A 17603-nucleotide genomic window follows, 5' to 3' on the forward strand; every position below is an offset into this window, starting at 1 on the left:
ACCATGTCACAGAATACTGTCAGAGTTATACTAAAATACTTTATTTATTCAAACACTGGGTTCATAACAACAACAATAATAATACAAAATTAAAAAAATTAAATAAAGAGTTCTTCATACAAAAGATAATAATTATTTTATTCTAATTATTGTAAAAAAAATCACAAATTACAGCAAAACAAAAGCAGAAGAAACAAACTGTAAAAAATACATAAAGTTCAAAACAACAACTGGCACAATCTCCCTGTAGGCGGGGTGGTCAGTGGTGGTCAGTGGTTGTCAGTGGTGGTCAGTGGTGGTCAGTGGTAGTCAGTGGTGTTAAGTGGTGGTCAGTGGTAGTCAGTGGTGTTAAGTGGTGGTCAGTGGTAGTCAGGGGCGGTCAGTGGTGGTCAGTGGTGTTAAGTGGTGGCCAGTGGTGGTCAGTGGTGTTAAGTTGTGGTCAGTGGTGGCCAGTGGTGGCCAGTGGCGGTCAGTGGTGGTCAGTGGTGGTCAGTGGTAGTCAGGGGCGGTCAGTGGTGTTCAGTGGTAGTCAGGGGCGGTCAGTGGTGGCCAGTGGCGGTCAGTGGTGGTCAGTGGTAGTCAGGGGCGATCAGTGGTGTTCAGTGGTAGTCAGGGGCGGTCAGTGGTGGCCAGTGGCGGCCAGTGGCAGTCAGTGGTGGTCAGTGGTGGTCAGTGGTAGTCAGGGGCGGTCAGTGGTGTTAAGTGGTGGCCAGTGGTGGCCAGTGGCAGTCAGTGGTGGTCAGGGGCGGTCAGTGGCCTCACCGCTCGCTGCACACCGGTCAGAGGAAACGTGGCGTTCAAGCAGGAAATGGAACAAAGTGCTGCATGCTGGTTTCAGATTGAACGTGTTGATGACGTGTAGCGGAGACGGCTGGAAGAGAAACTCGTGTTTCTACGGCTATGTCTCCACCACTATGTTTTGGTTTATAAAGGAATATCTGCTGCTACGTTCCCCCCTCTCATTCCCCCTGCTCTGGCCTTTCCCCCTCTCATTCCCCCTGCTCTGGTGTTTCCCCCTCTCATTCCCCCTGCTCTGGCCTTTCCCCCTCTCATTCCCCCTGCTCTGTTGTTTCCCCCTCTCATTCCCCCTGCTCTGGCCTTTCCCCCTCTCATTCCCCCTGCTCTGGTGTTCCCTCTTATTCCCTGCTTTTGTTTCCCCTCTCATTCCCCTGCCTGTTGTTTCCCCTCTCATTCCCCCTGCTCTGGCCTTTCCCCTCTCATTCCCCTGCTCTGGTGTTCCCCTCTCATTACCCTGCTCTGGGCTTTCCCCTCTCATTACCCCTGCTCTGGCCTTTCCCCTCTCATTCCCCCTGCTCTGGCCTTTCCCCCTCTCATTCCCCCTGCTCTGGTGTTCCCCCCTCTCATTCCCCATGCTCCTAACGTTATTATGGTAACTACGAGCAGGGGGAGGAGTCTCCACGCTGCCTCCTGTTTATGTCCAGTCTACCAGGATGTTACCATGGTAACTGTTTATGTCCAGTCTACCAGGATGTTACCATGGTAACTGTTTATGTCCAGTATACCAGGATGTTACCATGGTAACTGTTTATGTCCAGTATACCAGAATGATGATGAGATATGAGGTTTGGGCTGTTAGATTACTTCTTCTACTGGAGATCACTTTGGATCCGAACTCAGAACCTTAAAAACCCAAACGTAGTGCTGGAGATGGAGCCTGAGTCACGTGACAGTTTCTCCTTTTCCCACCAAGTTGTGTTAACGTTAGCTTTAGCCTGGCGAGCTAACGGTTATCCGTGTAGTTTCATATGTCTGAACACGGTGGTTCTAAAATCCTGAGAAATGTAACATTTGACTGAGTCACAGCTTATTAGTTATAAATATGTTTTAGTTTCAGTTTGGAACGGTAAATCAACACGTCACAGGTGTATCCAGCTGTAATGTCACTTCCTGTTCCTCATCCCGGTGTGACGTCATCAGTGGGCGTGGTCTGGGGGGGGTCAGCGGAGGGTGGAGCAGATCAGACCGAGGCTCAGCAGGTAAAGCTGTGATGTCAGAGAGGGGGCAGAGCTCTCAGCGTCGTCCTGGCAACCGCCCTTCTTCAGACACACTCTGTTCTCGCACAGCACACCTGCACACACACACACACATATATACACACACAACACACACACACACACACACACACACACACACACACACACACACACACACACACACACACACACACACACACACACACACACACACACACACATCATCAGACACCTGGGGTCCGTTCCAGGAAGGAGGTTTAACAAACTCTGAGTCTAACCCTGATGTCTGAGTTGATTTACCCTGAGATGGAAACTCTGAGTTTTCGGTTCCAGAACAGCTGATTTGAGTTGGTTCAATCAACTCGGAGTAGGTTCACTCAGGGTTACGCGCGTGCACCACCACTATAAAAAGGCAGCATGAATGGAGTCATGATTCTACGATTCACCATGGTAACAACCACAAACAAACGGGTCGGCGGAAATACTCATGAGCACAAACAGCGAGTTTGAACCTACTGTCTGTGCTTTGAACCTACTGTCTGTGCTTTGAACCTACTGTCTGTGGTTTGAACCTACTGTCTGTGGTTTGAACTTACTGTCTGTGGTTTGAACCTACTGTCTGTGGTTTGAACCTACTGTCTGTGGTTTGAACTTACTGTCTGTGGTTTGAACCTACTGTCTGTGCTTTGAACCTACTGTCTGTGGTTTGAACCTACTGTCTGTGGTTTGAACTTACTGTCTGTGGTTTGAACCTACTGTCTGTGGTTTGAACCTACTGTCTGTGGTTTGAACTTACTGTCTGTGGTTTGAACCTACTGTCTGTGGTTTGAACCTACTGTCTGTGGTTTGAACATGCATTTCGTTAAAAAAGCAAGACAGCGGCTGATGCTGCAAAAGAGAGAGAATTGGTGTGGGAGAAAATTGCTGCTCGAGTCAAAGCGTACGCATTAACAGTGTTAATGTTAGTGATATGAGGATGGATAAGGTATCTACATATCTGATGTGATAAAAAATACCTCTCAAATCGGTTATGTGGAAATGAAAATACATCTAGTCGGGACTCAATACCCACGTAAACTCTTTGTGAATTAATACAGCTTTTTCACCAACTGGATCGTCAACAATTTAAGGATATGACATGTTTGAGAAAAAAACATTTTATAGTCTGCCTAACATAAACCAATACCTCTTTTTATTCTTGCAGATAAAAAACTGCATTAAAATGCGCCTGATACAGACTGAATGAATGAGGAAATGAATTTCTCTCATGGAGAGAAACTCGAGGTTTCTTGAAGAAAACCTGCTCCCGACCAGGTTAGGTTCACAGACTCAGTTACCATAGTAACTGACTCCCTCCCTGAGTTTCCCTCATCTCAGGGTTAACAAACCCAGAGTTACCCTCATCTCAGGGTTAACTAACTCAGAGTTACCCTCATCTCAGGGTTAACTAACTCAGAGTTACCCTCATCTCAGGGTTAACAAACCCAGAGTTACCCTCATCTCAGGGTTAACTAACTCAGAGTTACCCTCATCTCAGGGTTAACTAACTCAGAGTTACCCTCATCTCAGGGTTAACAAACCCAGAGTTACCCTCATCTCAGGGTTAACTAACTCAGAGTTACCCTCATCTCAGGGTTAACAAACCCAGAGTTTCCCTCATCTCAGGGTTAACAAACCCAGAGTTTCCCTCATCTCAGGGTTAACAAACCCAGAGTTACCCTCATCTCAGGGTTAACTAACTCAGAGTTTCCCTCATCTCAGGGTTAACTAACTCAGATTTTCCCTCATCTCAGGGTTAACTAACTCAGAGTTTTCACTAAACCTGCTTTCTGGAACGGGCCTCTGAGCAGTGACATCATCAGCCCCCCTCTGTGGCCCTGTAGAGCGTATTTACCTGTGCCTCGTAGAGTGTGTTTACCTGTGCCCCCTGTAGAGCGTGTTTACCTGTGGCCCCCGTAGAGTGTGTACCTGTCCCCTGTAGAGGCTTTTACCTGTGCCCCCTGTAGAGTGTGTTTACCTGTGGCCCCTCCCCTGTAGAGTGTGTTTACCTGTGCCCCTCCCCCTGTGTGTTTACCTCCCCCCCTGTGTGTTTACCTGTGGCCACCCCCTGCGTGTTTACCTGTGGCCATGTTTACCTGTGCCCCCCGCGTGTTTAACTGTGCCCCCCGTGTGTTTACCTGTGGCCCACCCCTGTAGAGTGTGTGTTTACCTGTGCCCCCCGAGTGTTTACCTGTGGCCCCCTGTGTGTTTACCTGTGCTCCCCCCCCTGAGTGTTTACCTGTGGCCCCCCCCTGAGTGTTTACCTGTGGCGTTTGCCGGACAGACGCAGCGCCGGAAGTCGACACAGGTTCCTCCGTTCTGACAGACCAGACTCTCCTCGTCACACACATTCTCTGGAGAGGACAGATTATTGGTTATTGATCACATGATCTCTGTAAAGATTGATTATTGATTATTGATCACATGATCGCCGTAAATATTGATTATTGATTATTGATCACATGATCTCTGTAAAGATTGATTATTGACTATTGATCACATAATCTCTGTAAAGATTGATTATTGACTATTGATCACATAATCTCTGTAAAGATTGATTATTGACTATTGATCACATGATCTCTGTAAAGATTGATTATTGACTATTGATCACATGATCTCTGTAAAGATTGATTATTGATCACATGATCTCTGTAAAGATTGATTATTGATTATTGATCACATGATCTCTGTAAATATTGATTATTGATCACATGATCTCTGTAAAGTTGCACCTGAACACATCATAAAGACTACAGCCGACGTCCAACTAGCTCATACTGCCGGAGATGGCTGAGCAGACTGTTTATTATGGGATGTCTTGTGTTCCTAATGTACATAAATAGATATTAGAATAGTTTGAGCCTCTGTGAGCAGGGGCCTGTTGCACAAAAGTAGAATAAAGAAATCCAGGATAAATGAAAAAGCGCAGCTTGACAGCCAGGATAAGTAGGTGAAGCTATGTCAAGCCAGGAGGAGATAGCTGGGATAAGTGCACGTTCACGGCTTTCTTAAATAGACCACGGTATCGATCACAGATTTACTGATGCAGAAATGGAGAAGACGTGTGCAGCATATGTTTCACCCGCTGAGCAGCAGCTTCTAATGGAAATTTACGAGGAGGTGAAACATATAATATGTAAAAAGGGAAATACGGCTGTTATCAAACGGAAAAAAAGCCCGACAGACAATAGCGGACCGACTGAATACGTATGGATTTAAAAAAAATCAAATTAGTCACTCCACGTTTTAATTGCTTTAATATGCTTGTTTTATGTGTTGGTTTTATTGCTGTATCTGTTTTTATGCGCTAAATGTGCTGGTTTTACTGTAAAGTGTCTTTGAGTAGCCTGTAAAGCACTATATAAATAAAATGTATTATTATTTAGTCTACTTCGCCTTAAAAGTGAGCAGAGGGAATTCTTGTTCCTCTGGAAATTTACCCCAAGGACGAGAATATGTTTTACAACCATATGCACAAATCTCCATAAGCTATGTCTAATTCTAAATATCTTTCTACAATTAATGTTCATACAGAACAAGCATGACTGGACAAAAACTTGAAAAAGAAATGACTTCAATACACACTGTAAGCATATCTGTAAAACAATGTTATTATTCATGGTTTTTTTTCTCACTCCCAACATGACAAGTGACAGCAACAAAATAAAAATGGTCGTGCCATTTAGTGCTGTCAAACCTAACGTATTTAATTCATTTAATTTCTGTTTGGTTAATTTGAAACATTAAATGCGTTAGAAATGAATCGCAGGTTGACCGTGATTTCACTCGGTTGTATATGAGAGGTTGTATTGAGCTCAGTTTTGCTGCTAGGATGAAGCTATGGTATTGAATTAAATGGGAAAACATCAGGCATGCATTGGTACCACTCTAAACATGCTAACAAACAGGGAAGGGGGCTAAATAATTCACCAAATGTAACCAAAAGTTTAACCAAAAAATCCTAGCTTGCACTTTCTGTCTGTCTTCCATCAGAGTGCAGTTTTTCCTTGTTTTTCATATTTGTGTATACTATTGTGGAACTGGCAAAGACCGGGGGCTTACTGCACAAAAGTAGAATAAAGAAATCCAGGATAAATGAAAAAGCGCAGCTTTACTTAGTGTGATCCACTCATCACGGCTAAAAAGGGAAATACGCTGTTATGAAACGGAAAAAAAAGCCCGACAGACAATAGCGGACCGACTGAATACGTATGGATTTAAAAAAAATCTACTTAGTCACTCCACATTTTAATTGCTTTAATATGCTTGTTTTATGTGTTGGTTTTATTGCTGTATCTGTTTTTATGTGCTAAATGTGATGGTTTTAGTGTAAAGTGTCTTTGAGTAGCCTGTAAAGCACTATATAAATAAAAAAATAATAATTCTTGTTCCTGGGAAATTTATAAGGACTAGGCTTAATTTCAAAGCTTATTCATAATGCGAGAATATGTTTTACAAAAATATGCACAAATCTCCATAAGCTATGTCTAATTCTAAATATCTTTCTACAATTAATGTTCATACAGAACAAGCATGACTGGACAAAAACTAGAAAAAGAAGTGACTTCAATACACACTGTAAGCATATCTGTAAAACAATGTTATTATAAATGTTTTTTTTTCTCACTCCCAAGCTCCAAGATGACAAGTGACAGCACCAAAATAAAATGATTAAGAAGCTTTGTGGCATTCCAACACATTCTCACTCCCATTTGGTAAAAAAGGACATTTGATCAGGTGCCATTGTCGTCATTATTGATGCTAAAAGTCCGCTTTTAGAGTCCGCTGCACGGTGTTGGAAGGTCCCCCTGCCTCCCCCCGCCTCTCCATGTTGCACGGGGCACATTTCACGGAGACAGCAGCGGAGGAAAAGCCCATTAATCCCTTATCTTGGTTTTGTGCAACAGGCCCCGCCTCTATGTGTTGGCCTTTGTTTGCTTTCCTCTCTAACTTTTTCTTTCTTGTGCACTAATTTGCCTAAACTGAACAGCCAATCAGAGGCATGTCTCTTGTTAAAGGCAGATCAAGGCCAATGACGGTGGACGGCCTCTTTGATGTGTCAGGACTCTAACAGCTGACTGTAGATCAGTGTGTACCTGTGCAGCTGGCTCCGCCCCCTCTCCAGGTGTATCCAGGCAGACAGGAGTCACAGCGCCGCCCGGTGGCTCCACCTTTACACTGACAGAGACCGGACTCGGAGCAGTGAGGAGACACACTGCCAGCCGCGCTGCACTCACACTCTGAGACACACACACACACACACACACACACACACACACACACACACACACACACACACACACACACACACACACACACACACACACACACATTATCATCATTAATATATAAATACATATAATATATGAATAATACACTCACACTCTGAGACACACACACACACATTATCAGCATTAATATAGAAATACAGTGGGTATAGAAAAGAATCACCCCCCCCTTTAAAATAATCCCATTTTGTTGCTTTGCAGCCTGAAATGAAGACAGACACAGTTTTTGTTTCATTCAGCTGTATTTACTCAGTGCAACGTATAACATATATAAGATATAACACCAACATGTCAGAAAAAAATAAAGAAATGATCACTGAGTTGGAAAAAGGATCACCCCTTTGTTTCAGTATTTTGTTGAACCACCTTTTGCTCTAAACACAGCCTTTAGTCTGTTGCGATACAGGGACGGACTGACAATCTGGGCGTTCTGGAAAAGTCCAGAACGGCCGTCCAACCAACGGCACAAAAAAAAAGTCTATTAATGTGATATTAACAACAAACAGCAGGGGGCGCAAATACAATCACTTATATGCTACATGTAAAAATAAAACTGAAGAAGAAGAGTTGGCCTACATCATTAGACGTGAGTTAATTTCACTTCAGCAATATTAGTAAGTGCCAGGAGCAGGAAACATTATAGGCTGCCTTTATCCCTATCTTAGCGAATTACATAGTCAGCTCAACATGAGTGTGCATCATGATTATGAAAATGGTCGTGCCATTTAGTGCTGTCAAACTTAACGTATTTAATTCATTTAATTTCTGTTTGGTTAATTTGAAACATTAAACGCGTTAGAAATGAATCGCAGGTTGACCGTGATTTCACTCGGTTGTATATGAGAGGTTGTATTGAGCTCAGTTTTGCTGCTAGGATGAAGCTATGGTATTGAATTAAACGGGAAAACATCAGGCATGCATTGGTACCACTCTAAACATGCTAACAAACAGGGAAGGGGGCTAAATAATTCACCAAATGTAACCAAAAGTGTAACCAAAAAATCCTAGCTTGCACTTTCTGTCTGTCTTCCATCAGAGTGCAGTTTTTCCTTGTTTTTCATATTTGTGTGTTATTGTGGCGGGTTGTGGATACAATATTGTGGAACAAATAGCAAAGACCCCGGCGCCCTCCCCCAAAAAAAAAGAAATCCAGGATAAATGAAAAAGCGCAGCTTTACTTAGTGTGATCCACTCATCACGGCGCAAAAAGGGAAATAGCGCGTTATAGAAACGGAAAAAAGCCCGACAGACAATAGCGGACCGACTGAATACGTATGGATTTAAAAAAAATCTACTTAGTCACTCCACATTTTAATTGCTTTAATATGCTTGTTTTATGTGTTGGTTTTATTGCTGTATCTGTTTTTATGTGCCAAATGTGCTGGTTTTAGTGTAAAGTGTCTTTGAGTAGCCTGTAAAGCACTATATAAATAAAAAAATAATAATTCTTGTTCCTGGGAAATTTATAAGGACTAGGCTTAATTTCAAAGCTTATTCATAATGCGAGAATATGTTTTACAAAAATATGCACAAATCTCCATAAGCTATGTCTAATTCTAAATATCTTTCTACAATTAATGTTCATACAGAACAAGCATGACTGGACAAAAACTAGAAAAAGAAGTGACTTCAATACACACTGTAAGCATATCTGTAAAACAATGTTATTATTCATGTTTTTTTTTCTCACTCCCAAGCTCCAAGATGACAAGTGACAGCCCCAAAATAAAATGATTAAGAAGCTTTGTGGCATTCCAACACATTCTCACTCCCATTTGGTAAAAAAGGACATTTGATCAGGTGCCATTGTCGTCATTATTGATGCTAAAAGTCCGCTTTTAGAGTCCGCTGCACGGTGTGGGAGGGCCCCCTGCCTCCCCCCGCCTCTCCATGTTGCACGGGGCACATTTCACGGGGACAGCAGCGGAGGAAAAGCCCATTTCCTCCATATCGTCCCACTTTTTACCATTACCATCTCAACAACTGCAGTAGTAGGATTTAAATCAAACTCGTGACAGCAATAGTGACAAGTAATGCATGTTAATAAAATAAAGCAGAACACATTCAGAAGACAACGGAATAACTGTTAAACACGTTTATTTCGGATCAGAGCGTCAGCTGATTTAACACATCAGACTCCAGGATTAATCTTAGCCTGGCTGTTAGCCTGGCTGTTAGCCTGCTCTGGACCAGGCTAGCTGCAAAGAATAAATCTCCATGGTTACTTTGCTGGGCTTAATTCAACCTGCTTTTGTGCAACCAAGTCAAAGCTAAATTCATCCAGGATAACCTGAATATCCCGGCTTAATCCCTTATCTTGGCTTTGTGCAATACCCCTCTGGTGGTTGTTTGTGAAACCTTCACAGACAACATTGATAGGGCCTATAGTCATTTTCATCATTTCACAGCCTTAATATGAATCAAAAGTGTAATATGACATTGACAAAATATTAAATATGTTATTCAATGCTAATTATTTAACATAAAGCAACACATGTTATATACATTTATATTTGAATAGTTATAGTATATAATAACTAACACTCTCAGTGTAGTTTTGGTATACGCCTCCAATATATCTAATTCCTATGTTCACGTACAGCAAGTAGCCTACTTTATCTCTGAAAGTGTAGTTTTTATTTGAAGGCTGAGGATTCACTAATAAACAAAACCCCAATTATCATAATTGGTTTTGAGATGTTACTTGCTGTGAATACCTTGTCTGATAGGCTACAGTATTGTGGCATAGTATCAGGACATCCTGGCTAGTGTCTGTCGCGCATGGCTAGGGGCGAATGGCCAAATGATGGGCCTATTTGGGAGAAAGTCCAGGGCTGTTTTTTAAACCCCAGTCCGTCCCTGTTGGGATATGTCTCTACTAACTTGACGTTGCAATATTTGACCACTCTTCTTTGAGGAACTGCTCAAGTTCAGTTAAAATTGATGGTGACCGTTTGTGGACTGCTGTCTTCAAGTCATTCCACAGGTTTTCAATGGGGTTTAAGTCTGGGCTCTGACTAGGCCATGCAAGGACATTCACCTTTTTCTCCTTCAACCACTGTGTGGTCAGTTTTGCAGTGTGCTTTGGGTCATTGTCATGTTGGAAGGTAAATCTTCTTCCCATTGACAACTTTCTGGCAGAGAACAGCAGATTTTCCTCAAGTATTTGACAGTATTTTGCCTGATCCATTTTTCCTTGTATCCTGACAAGTGCCCCAGTCCCTGCTGCAGAGAACCAACCTCATAACATGATATTACCACCTCCATGCTTTACTGTAGGAATGGTGTTATTTGGATGGTGAGCTGTATTGGATTTTCGCCAGACATATTGTTTGGCGTTAGGGCCAAATAATTCAATTTTAGTCTCATCTGACCATAACACCTTTTTCCACATGGCCTTAGAATCTTCAAGGTGCGTTTTGGCAAAGCTCAGTCGTGACTGCATGTGGCCTTTCTTGAGGAGTGGCTTTTTTTTCTTGCAATACAAGCCACATTTGTGGAGAATTTGTGATATTGTCGTCACATGCACACAATGACCACTCTTTGTCATGAATTCCTGCAACTGCTTCAGAGTTGCTGTAGGCCTCTTGGTACCCTCTCTGACCAGTTTCCTCCTGGCTCTTTCATCCAGTTTGGAGCAATGTCCTGACCCAGTGAGGGTCTGTGTTGTACCAAATACCTTCCACTTCTTAATAATAGACTTCACTGTGCTTCTAGGCACGGATAAAGCCTTTGACATTTTTTTGTATCCATCTCCTGACTTGTGCCTGTCCACAACTTTATCCCGGAGATCTTTTGACAATGCGTTGCCACCTGTTGGAGCCATTTTACCACTTTGTTTGTATAGGCTACTATGTATGTTATGTTAATTAATCTGCAGTTTTATGTTTGAGCACTGGGTGGAGCATTGTTTTAGGAAGGTATAAAGGTAATCAGACACAGGAACACAGGTGTGGAAAACGGAGAAAGCAGACAGCTTTTTACCGTGTCAGTCATGTCAGTTTGGTCAGTGTTTCAGTTGTTTGACAAGGAAACTAAACCAGAAATGAAATCGCTCTAAGCTGGTTTAAGTCCTATTTCTCTGATCGATCTCAATTTGTTAATGTTAATGATACATCCTCCAAGTACGCTAAAGTTAGCCATGGCGTTCCGCAAGGCTCAGTGCTTGGACCAATTCTATTCTCCTTATATATGCTTCCACTTGGTAATATTATTAGTAAACACTCAATTAACTTTCACTGTTATGCGGATGACACCCAATTATACTTGTCAATCAAAGCAGACGAAACCAGTCAGCTAGCTAAACTTCAAGCGTGCATTAAAGATATAAAATCCTGGATGAGATATAATTTTCTGATGTTAAACTCTAACAAAACTGAAGTTATTGTGCTGGGCCCTAAACACCTCCGAACCTCATTATCTAAAGACATAGCTACTCTGGATGGTGTTGCCCTGGCCTCCAGCACTACTGTCAGAAATCTAGGGGTTATTTTTGATCAAGGATATATCCTTTAACGCCCATCTAAAACAAACCTCAAGAACAGCCTTTTTTTCATCTTCGTAACATTGCCAAAATTAGGAATATCCTGTCTCAAAACGATGCTGAAAAACTAGTGCATTCGTGCATTCGTTACTTCCAGGCTGGACTACTGTAATTCCCTACTGTCAGGTTGCTCAAATAAGTCCCTTAAGACTCTCCAGCTGATCCAGAATGCTGCAGCGCGTGTTCTCACAAGAACTAAGAAAAGAGATCATATTTCTCCTGTATTAGCTTCTCTGCACTGGCTTCCAGTAAAATCCAGGATTGAATTTAAAATCCTTCTCCTGACCTACAAAGCTCTAAATGGTCAAGCACCAGCATATCTAGAAGAGCTCCTAATACCTTATTGTCCCACTAGAGCACTGCGCTCCCAGAATGCAGAGTTATTTGTGGTACCTAGAGTCTCTAAAAGCAGAATGGGAGCCAGAGCCTTCAGTTATCAGGCTCCTCTCCTATGGAACCAATTCCCAATCTGGTTTCGGGGGGCAGAAACTGTCACCGCATTCAAGAATTAACTTAAAACTCTCCTATTTGATAAAGCTTATAGTTAGGGAGTGAGGAGTTGCAGCGTCCGCCTAACCAGGCCCACCTGCTTCTCTTCATAGTCGTCAGATAAATAATATAACAAAAGTAGAGGGAGGCAGGCCAGCACAGCCCGATACGGCAGGGGAGAGTTTCAAGCCCGAACAGGCCACCTCTCCTTATGACCTGTCTCTCTTAGTTACGCTGTTATAGTTCTAGACTGCCAGGGGACTTCCTTCCTTTGACACACTGAGCTGCTCTCTCCCTTTCTATTTCCATTTGTGTGCATCCCGTCCCAGAAATGTTTGTTACTAATCCTAGCTTCCTTATGTTTTTTCACCCAGCGTATTTTCTTGGAGAACGTTGGCACCAAGATCTTGGTTGCAGCTGTCGCCGTGGTCCTGCTGCACTCCCTGCTAAGCTCTGCGGTGCCCTGCACTGTCATGCTGCGTCCTGCTGAACACTGCTGCTTCCTGCTATGTCCATCCATGCTCTGCTGGGCCACGCTACATCCTGTAACGCCCTGCATCGCACTGATGTGACATGAACTACTACGACTACCATTTGAAGTCACTGTTCCATTATTAATGTGACTATTATTGCCACTGTTCTTCACACCCCCAACCAGCACCGTCACACACTGCCTATCAAGAGCCTGGGTCTGTCCGAGGTTTCTTCCCAAGAGGGAGTTTTTCCTCGCCACTGTCACACTGCTTGCTCTTGAGGGAATTACTGGTCTAGAGTGTGGTCTAGACCTACTCTATCTGTAAAGTGTCTCGAGATAACTCGTGTTATGATTTGATACTATATAAAATTGAATTGAATTGAACTGAATTGAAATGAAATGAACTCTATGCTTGTGCGACAGTAAGCAGGCCGTTATACTGAAAATAAATGGGTCACAGCACCGAAATGCAGACAAATTGTGGACATTGATTATTGGCATGCAGAACACGCGTCTGAGCAAGTTCTCCCCTGATCCCACCATATTAGCCTGATGTAGGAGTTGATAAAAGACTCTACACCATCCATAGTTGATTGTTCAGTGTCACTACCGAGGACTGAAATGCTCAAAAAGGTTGTGCGAGCTAACAAAACCAGCTGATACATGTTTGTTGATTAAATGATAATACCCTGGTTGGGTTTACAAGTCATTTTTAGGAGGGGGGTGATTCTTTTTCCAACTCAGTGATTCTGTTTTTTAATTTGTAATTTTGGTATTATATCTTTCACTTGGAAGTTATAAGTTCCGTTTTTCATTTCAGGCTGCAAAGCAACAAAATGTGATTATTTTAAAGGAGGGTGATTCTTTTCTATACCCACTGTACATGAAATATATGAATAATACACTCACACATGATTATTATTAATATATAAATACATGTAATATATAAATAATACACTCACACTCTGAGACACACACACATGATTATCATTAATATATAAATACATGTAATATATAAATAATACACTCACACTCTGAGACACACACACATGATTATCATTAATATATAAATACATGTAATATATAAATAATACACTCACACTATGAGACACACACACACATGATCATCATTAAAAACCCTTTCTTCAGATAGTTTCTGATGTAATGATTGTGTTTTGATCGTTAACATAGAGAACAAGATGTGTTAGCCCCACGTTAACGGGACTGATAATAAAGACTTCTCCAGAGGAAGGGAGGCTCCACCAACTCTTCTTTTCTTTCTTTCTTCTTTATGTCACGTCACACACAAGACAAACACTACATGCTTTTATTTATTAAACATTACAGTATGTTTCATTTACAGAATTACAATGTGCACAATAAAGTGTTGCAGGGAGGGATCTTCTTTTAGCATTTATTGTTTGTCTTGTGTGTGAACAGTGTGAGAGTTAGTCCACCAGCTGGCAGCAGTGTGTGTGTGTGCATGTATGTTTGTGTCTCTGTGTGTGTGTTGTCTCTGTGTGTGTGTGTTTGTGTCTCTGTGTGTGTGTTTTCTCTGTGTGTTTGTGTCTCTGTGTGTGTCCTCTGTGTATGTGTGTCTGCATGTGTGCGTGCGTGTGTTTTTGTGTGTGTGTGTTTGTGTCTCTGTGTGTCTGTGTGTGTGTGTGTGTCTCTGTGTGTGTGTGCGTGTGTGCATGCGTGTGAGTGTGTGTGTCTCTGTGTATGTGTATCTCTGTTTGTGTGTGTGTGTGTGTGTGTTTGTGTCTGTGTGTGTGTGTGTGTGTGTGTGTGTGTGTGTGTGCGTGCGTGTGTGTGTTACTGACCGACACAGACGTCCTCGGCGTCCAGCGGCAGCGAGGGGTTTCTATAGTAACCGAGGCGACAGAACTGGCAGTTCTGCCCTCGTGTGTTGTGTTTACAGCTCACACATGTGACCACGTTGATGAAGTCGATGTAGCTGCAGCGGTTGGAGTGACCATTACACTCGCAGTCTGACGGAGACACAAACACATCTGTCACGACATCTGGAGCTCAAACTCAAAGACACCGCGCTGCTTGGACAAAGAACAAGGTTGAAGAACAGGGGAGACCGCGGGCCTCGCCAGTCATAGCCCCTAAACTGTGGAATCAACCGCCTCTACCAATCAGACCAGCTCCTAAATCCAGTATTAAACATATTTTCATTCTTAGGCTTTTAACACATTACGATAGTTGCCCTTCGATATTACGATCATTTTGTGTTAAACTGTTGTCCTTTTGTTGTTTTGTGTTCATTGTGTTCTTAAATGTTTTTGTTTTTCTGATTGCACGTTGGTCAGCTGTTGTTATTTTTAAACGTGCTCTATGAATACATTTGGATCGGATTGGATTTCACCCTTCAGAACTCGGGAGTAAAATGACAAAATATTCTAAATATAGCCTCTAGTTAAACTCAATTATCTTGGACCTTTGAGCAGTGTGAAAACTTTAAACTGCTTAGTTACTTTGGTAGTTTCTGTCCCTTCTATTTTGATGTTTAAAAATAGAAAATCACTGATAAAATACTGGCAATGAAACACAACCCTTCCTGCAGATTTTAGATTTTATTAAACCAACCACAAACAGAAGAGCCATTGGAAAGGCTTTTCCACTGCCACTGAGCAGCTTCACATCGCTAGAACAACCTCTCTCTCTTCCATAATCATCCTTCTGGACCTTTCTGCTGCCTTCGACAAAGTGAACCACCAGATCGTCATTTGGACAATCTGCGCTCTCTTTGCTCGCATCTTACCTGGCAGACCGAACCTACTGGGTAACTTGGAGAGGATCTACCTCAGATCCTTGCCCACTCAAAACTGGGGTTCCCCAGGGATCAGTCCTGGGTCCCCTCCTCTTTTCTCTGTACACCAACTCTCTCGGGTCTGTCATTCAGTCACACAGCTTTTTTATTATCACAGCTATGCAGATGACACCCCACTAATTCTCTCCTTTCCGGAGTCTGAAACTCAAGTAGCAGCACGTATCTCGGCCTGTCTGACTGACATCTCTTCTTGGATGTCCACACACCTACTGAAACTCAACGTTGACAAGACTGAGCTCCTTTTCCTTCCAGGGAAGGGCTCTCCTACCCAGGACCTGACTATAACAATAGACAACTCTGTGGTAGTCCCCACCCAGACTGCTAGAAACCTGGGTGTGACACTTGACGACCAACTAACCTTCACTGCCAACATCGCTGCAACTACCCAATCGTGTAGATACATCCTGCATAACATCAGAAGGATACGTCCTCTTCTGACGCAGAAGGCGGCTCAGGTTCTGGTTCAGGCTGTTGTCCGACCCCTGCAGCTCATTCAGAACGCAGCAGCTCGACTTGTCTTCAACCTCCCCAAGTTCTCTCACACTACACCGCTCCTCCTCTCTTCACTGGTTACCAGTTGCTGCCCGCATCCGCTTCAAGATACTAGTACTTGCATACAAGGCTACAAACTGATCAGCCCCAGCATACATCCAGGACATGGTCAAACCCTGTACCCCAACTCGCCCACTCCGCTCTGCATCAGCTGACCTGCCCCCTTACAGCGAGGGACAGCATTCTTATATTCTTAGCTTATTTAAAGCTAATGAACTTGCACTTACTACTTGTTGTCTGGAGTTTGCACCTTCAGGGTTGAAAGCACTTAATTGGAAGTCGCTTTGGATAAAAGCGTCAGCTAAATTACATGTAATGTAATGTAGTGTGAGATATCTGTGCAGGAAGTGTTGAGTTTCACTGACAGGTTAGTTCCTCTAACCCTTTAAAACACCAAAGTCCCACAATAACCTGGTAATAAACTAACAAAGCAATGGAGGCAGCAGTAGAGCAGAGAGTCTGGTGGCTTTGAAAAGAGCAGAGATAATGGCTTCACTTCCCTGTCGTAAAGGGCTGTCTGCCAGCAAGGGAAAGCCATGAAAATATTCTAAATATAGTGTTCTCTTAAATCCAGTCCCTTTAAAGAATGGCCTACAGTGGGTGGGCACCCACTGTAGGCCATTACCCCGCCCAAAGCTCCACCCACATCACAGCAAGGAGGACATCCTACATGTGACAGGTGAGGCAAACATGAACACTGATGGGCATGGCAGCAGAGTAGACAGGTATGTGTGCAGGTCAGATTGTTAGTAAGTTAGTTTGTGTCTTGAACTGGACAGTGAGCCGTCTGTAGAGAGTTACACAGTCTGATAAACCCGGTGGTAAATATTTACTGCAGCATCTGTTGGATGGTAATGGGAAAAACAAAATAGACTTGTTGGATGATGAGGCTGTGTAGATTTATGTCTGACTTGATCCCAAGTGACGTCATGCACACATGGTCAATGATAACCTTACAATATCAAGGCGGTCAAAGTTTTTATAGGGCCAGGCGCTGTCTGAAAGACCCAGGGCATGATGGGAAATACCTCAACTGATCTAAAAGCTGGCTGGCTCAGAATCAACAAAATGATGTTTTATATAAAGTTTTCATTGTTTCATTTGAAGGTTGTTGTCAGAGAGACTGAATACATTGAGATTACAGATCATCCACACACTCTATTTAGAGGGGAGGGGTGTATTTATAGGGGGAGTGGTCTATTTACAGGGGAGGAGTCTATTTACAGGGGGAAGGGTCTATTTAAAGGGGAGGAATCAATTTACAGGGGAGGAGTCTATTTACAGGGGGAGGGGTCTGTGTACAAGGGGAGTGGTCTATTTACAGGAGGAGGGGTCTATTTAGAGGAGGATGGGTCTATATACAGTGGGAAGTGTATATTTG

General features: G+C 42.9%; 1 protein-coding gene across 5 annotated transcripts in view; it reads right to left on the reverse strand.

Annotated features, from left to right (window-relative positions):
- Positions 1-1332: 1332 nt before the first annotated feature.
- The window catches only part of LOC120560874 (netrin-G2-like), a 35694-nt gene continuing 19423 nt past the window's right edge, over positions 1333-17603 (reverse strand). For all 5 annotated transcript variants that reach the window (XM_039803759.1, XM_039803757.1, XM_039803756.1 and 2 more), the window contains 4 exons: positions 14655-14822; positions 7133-7276; positions 4298-4387; positions 1333-2089 (listed from right to left, as the gene is read on the reverse strand). In XM_039803759.1, the coding sequence (XP_039659693.1) occupies positions 1959-2089; positions 4298-4387; positions 7133-7276; positions 14655-14822 (533 nt within the window). In that variant the 3' untranslated portion in view covers positions 1333-1958. The remainder of the gene's footprint in view (positions 2090-4297; positions 4388-7132; positions 7277-14654; positions 14823-17603) is intronic.

Source organism: Perca fluviatilis, chromosome 6, assembly GCF_010015445.1.
Source record: "Perca fluviatilis chromosome 6, GENO_Pfluv_1.0, whole genome shotgun sequence".
NCBI lineage: Eukaryota > Metazoa > Chordata > Actinopteri > Perciformes > Percidae > Perca > Perca fluviatilis.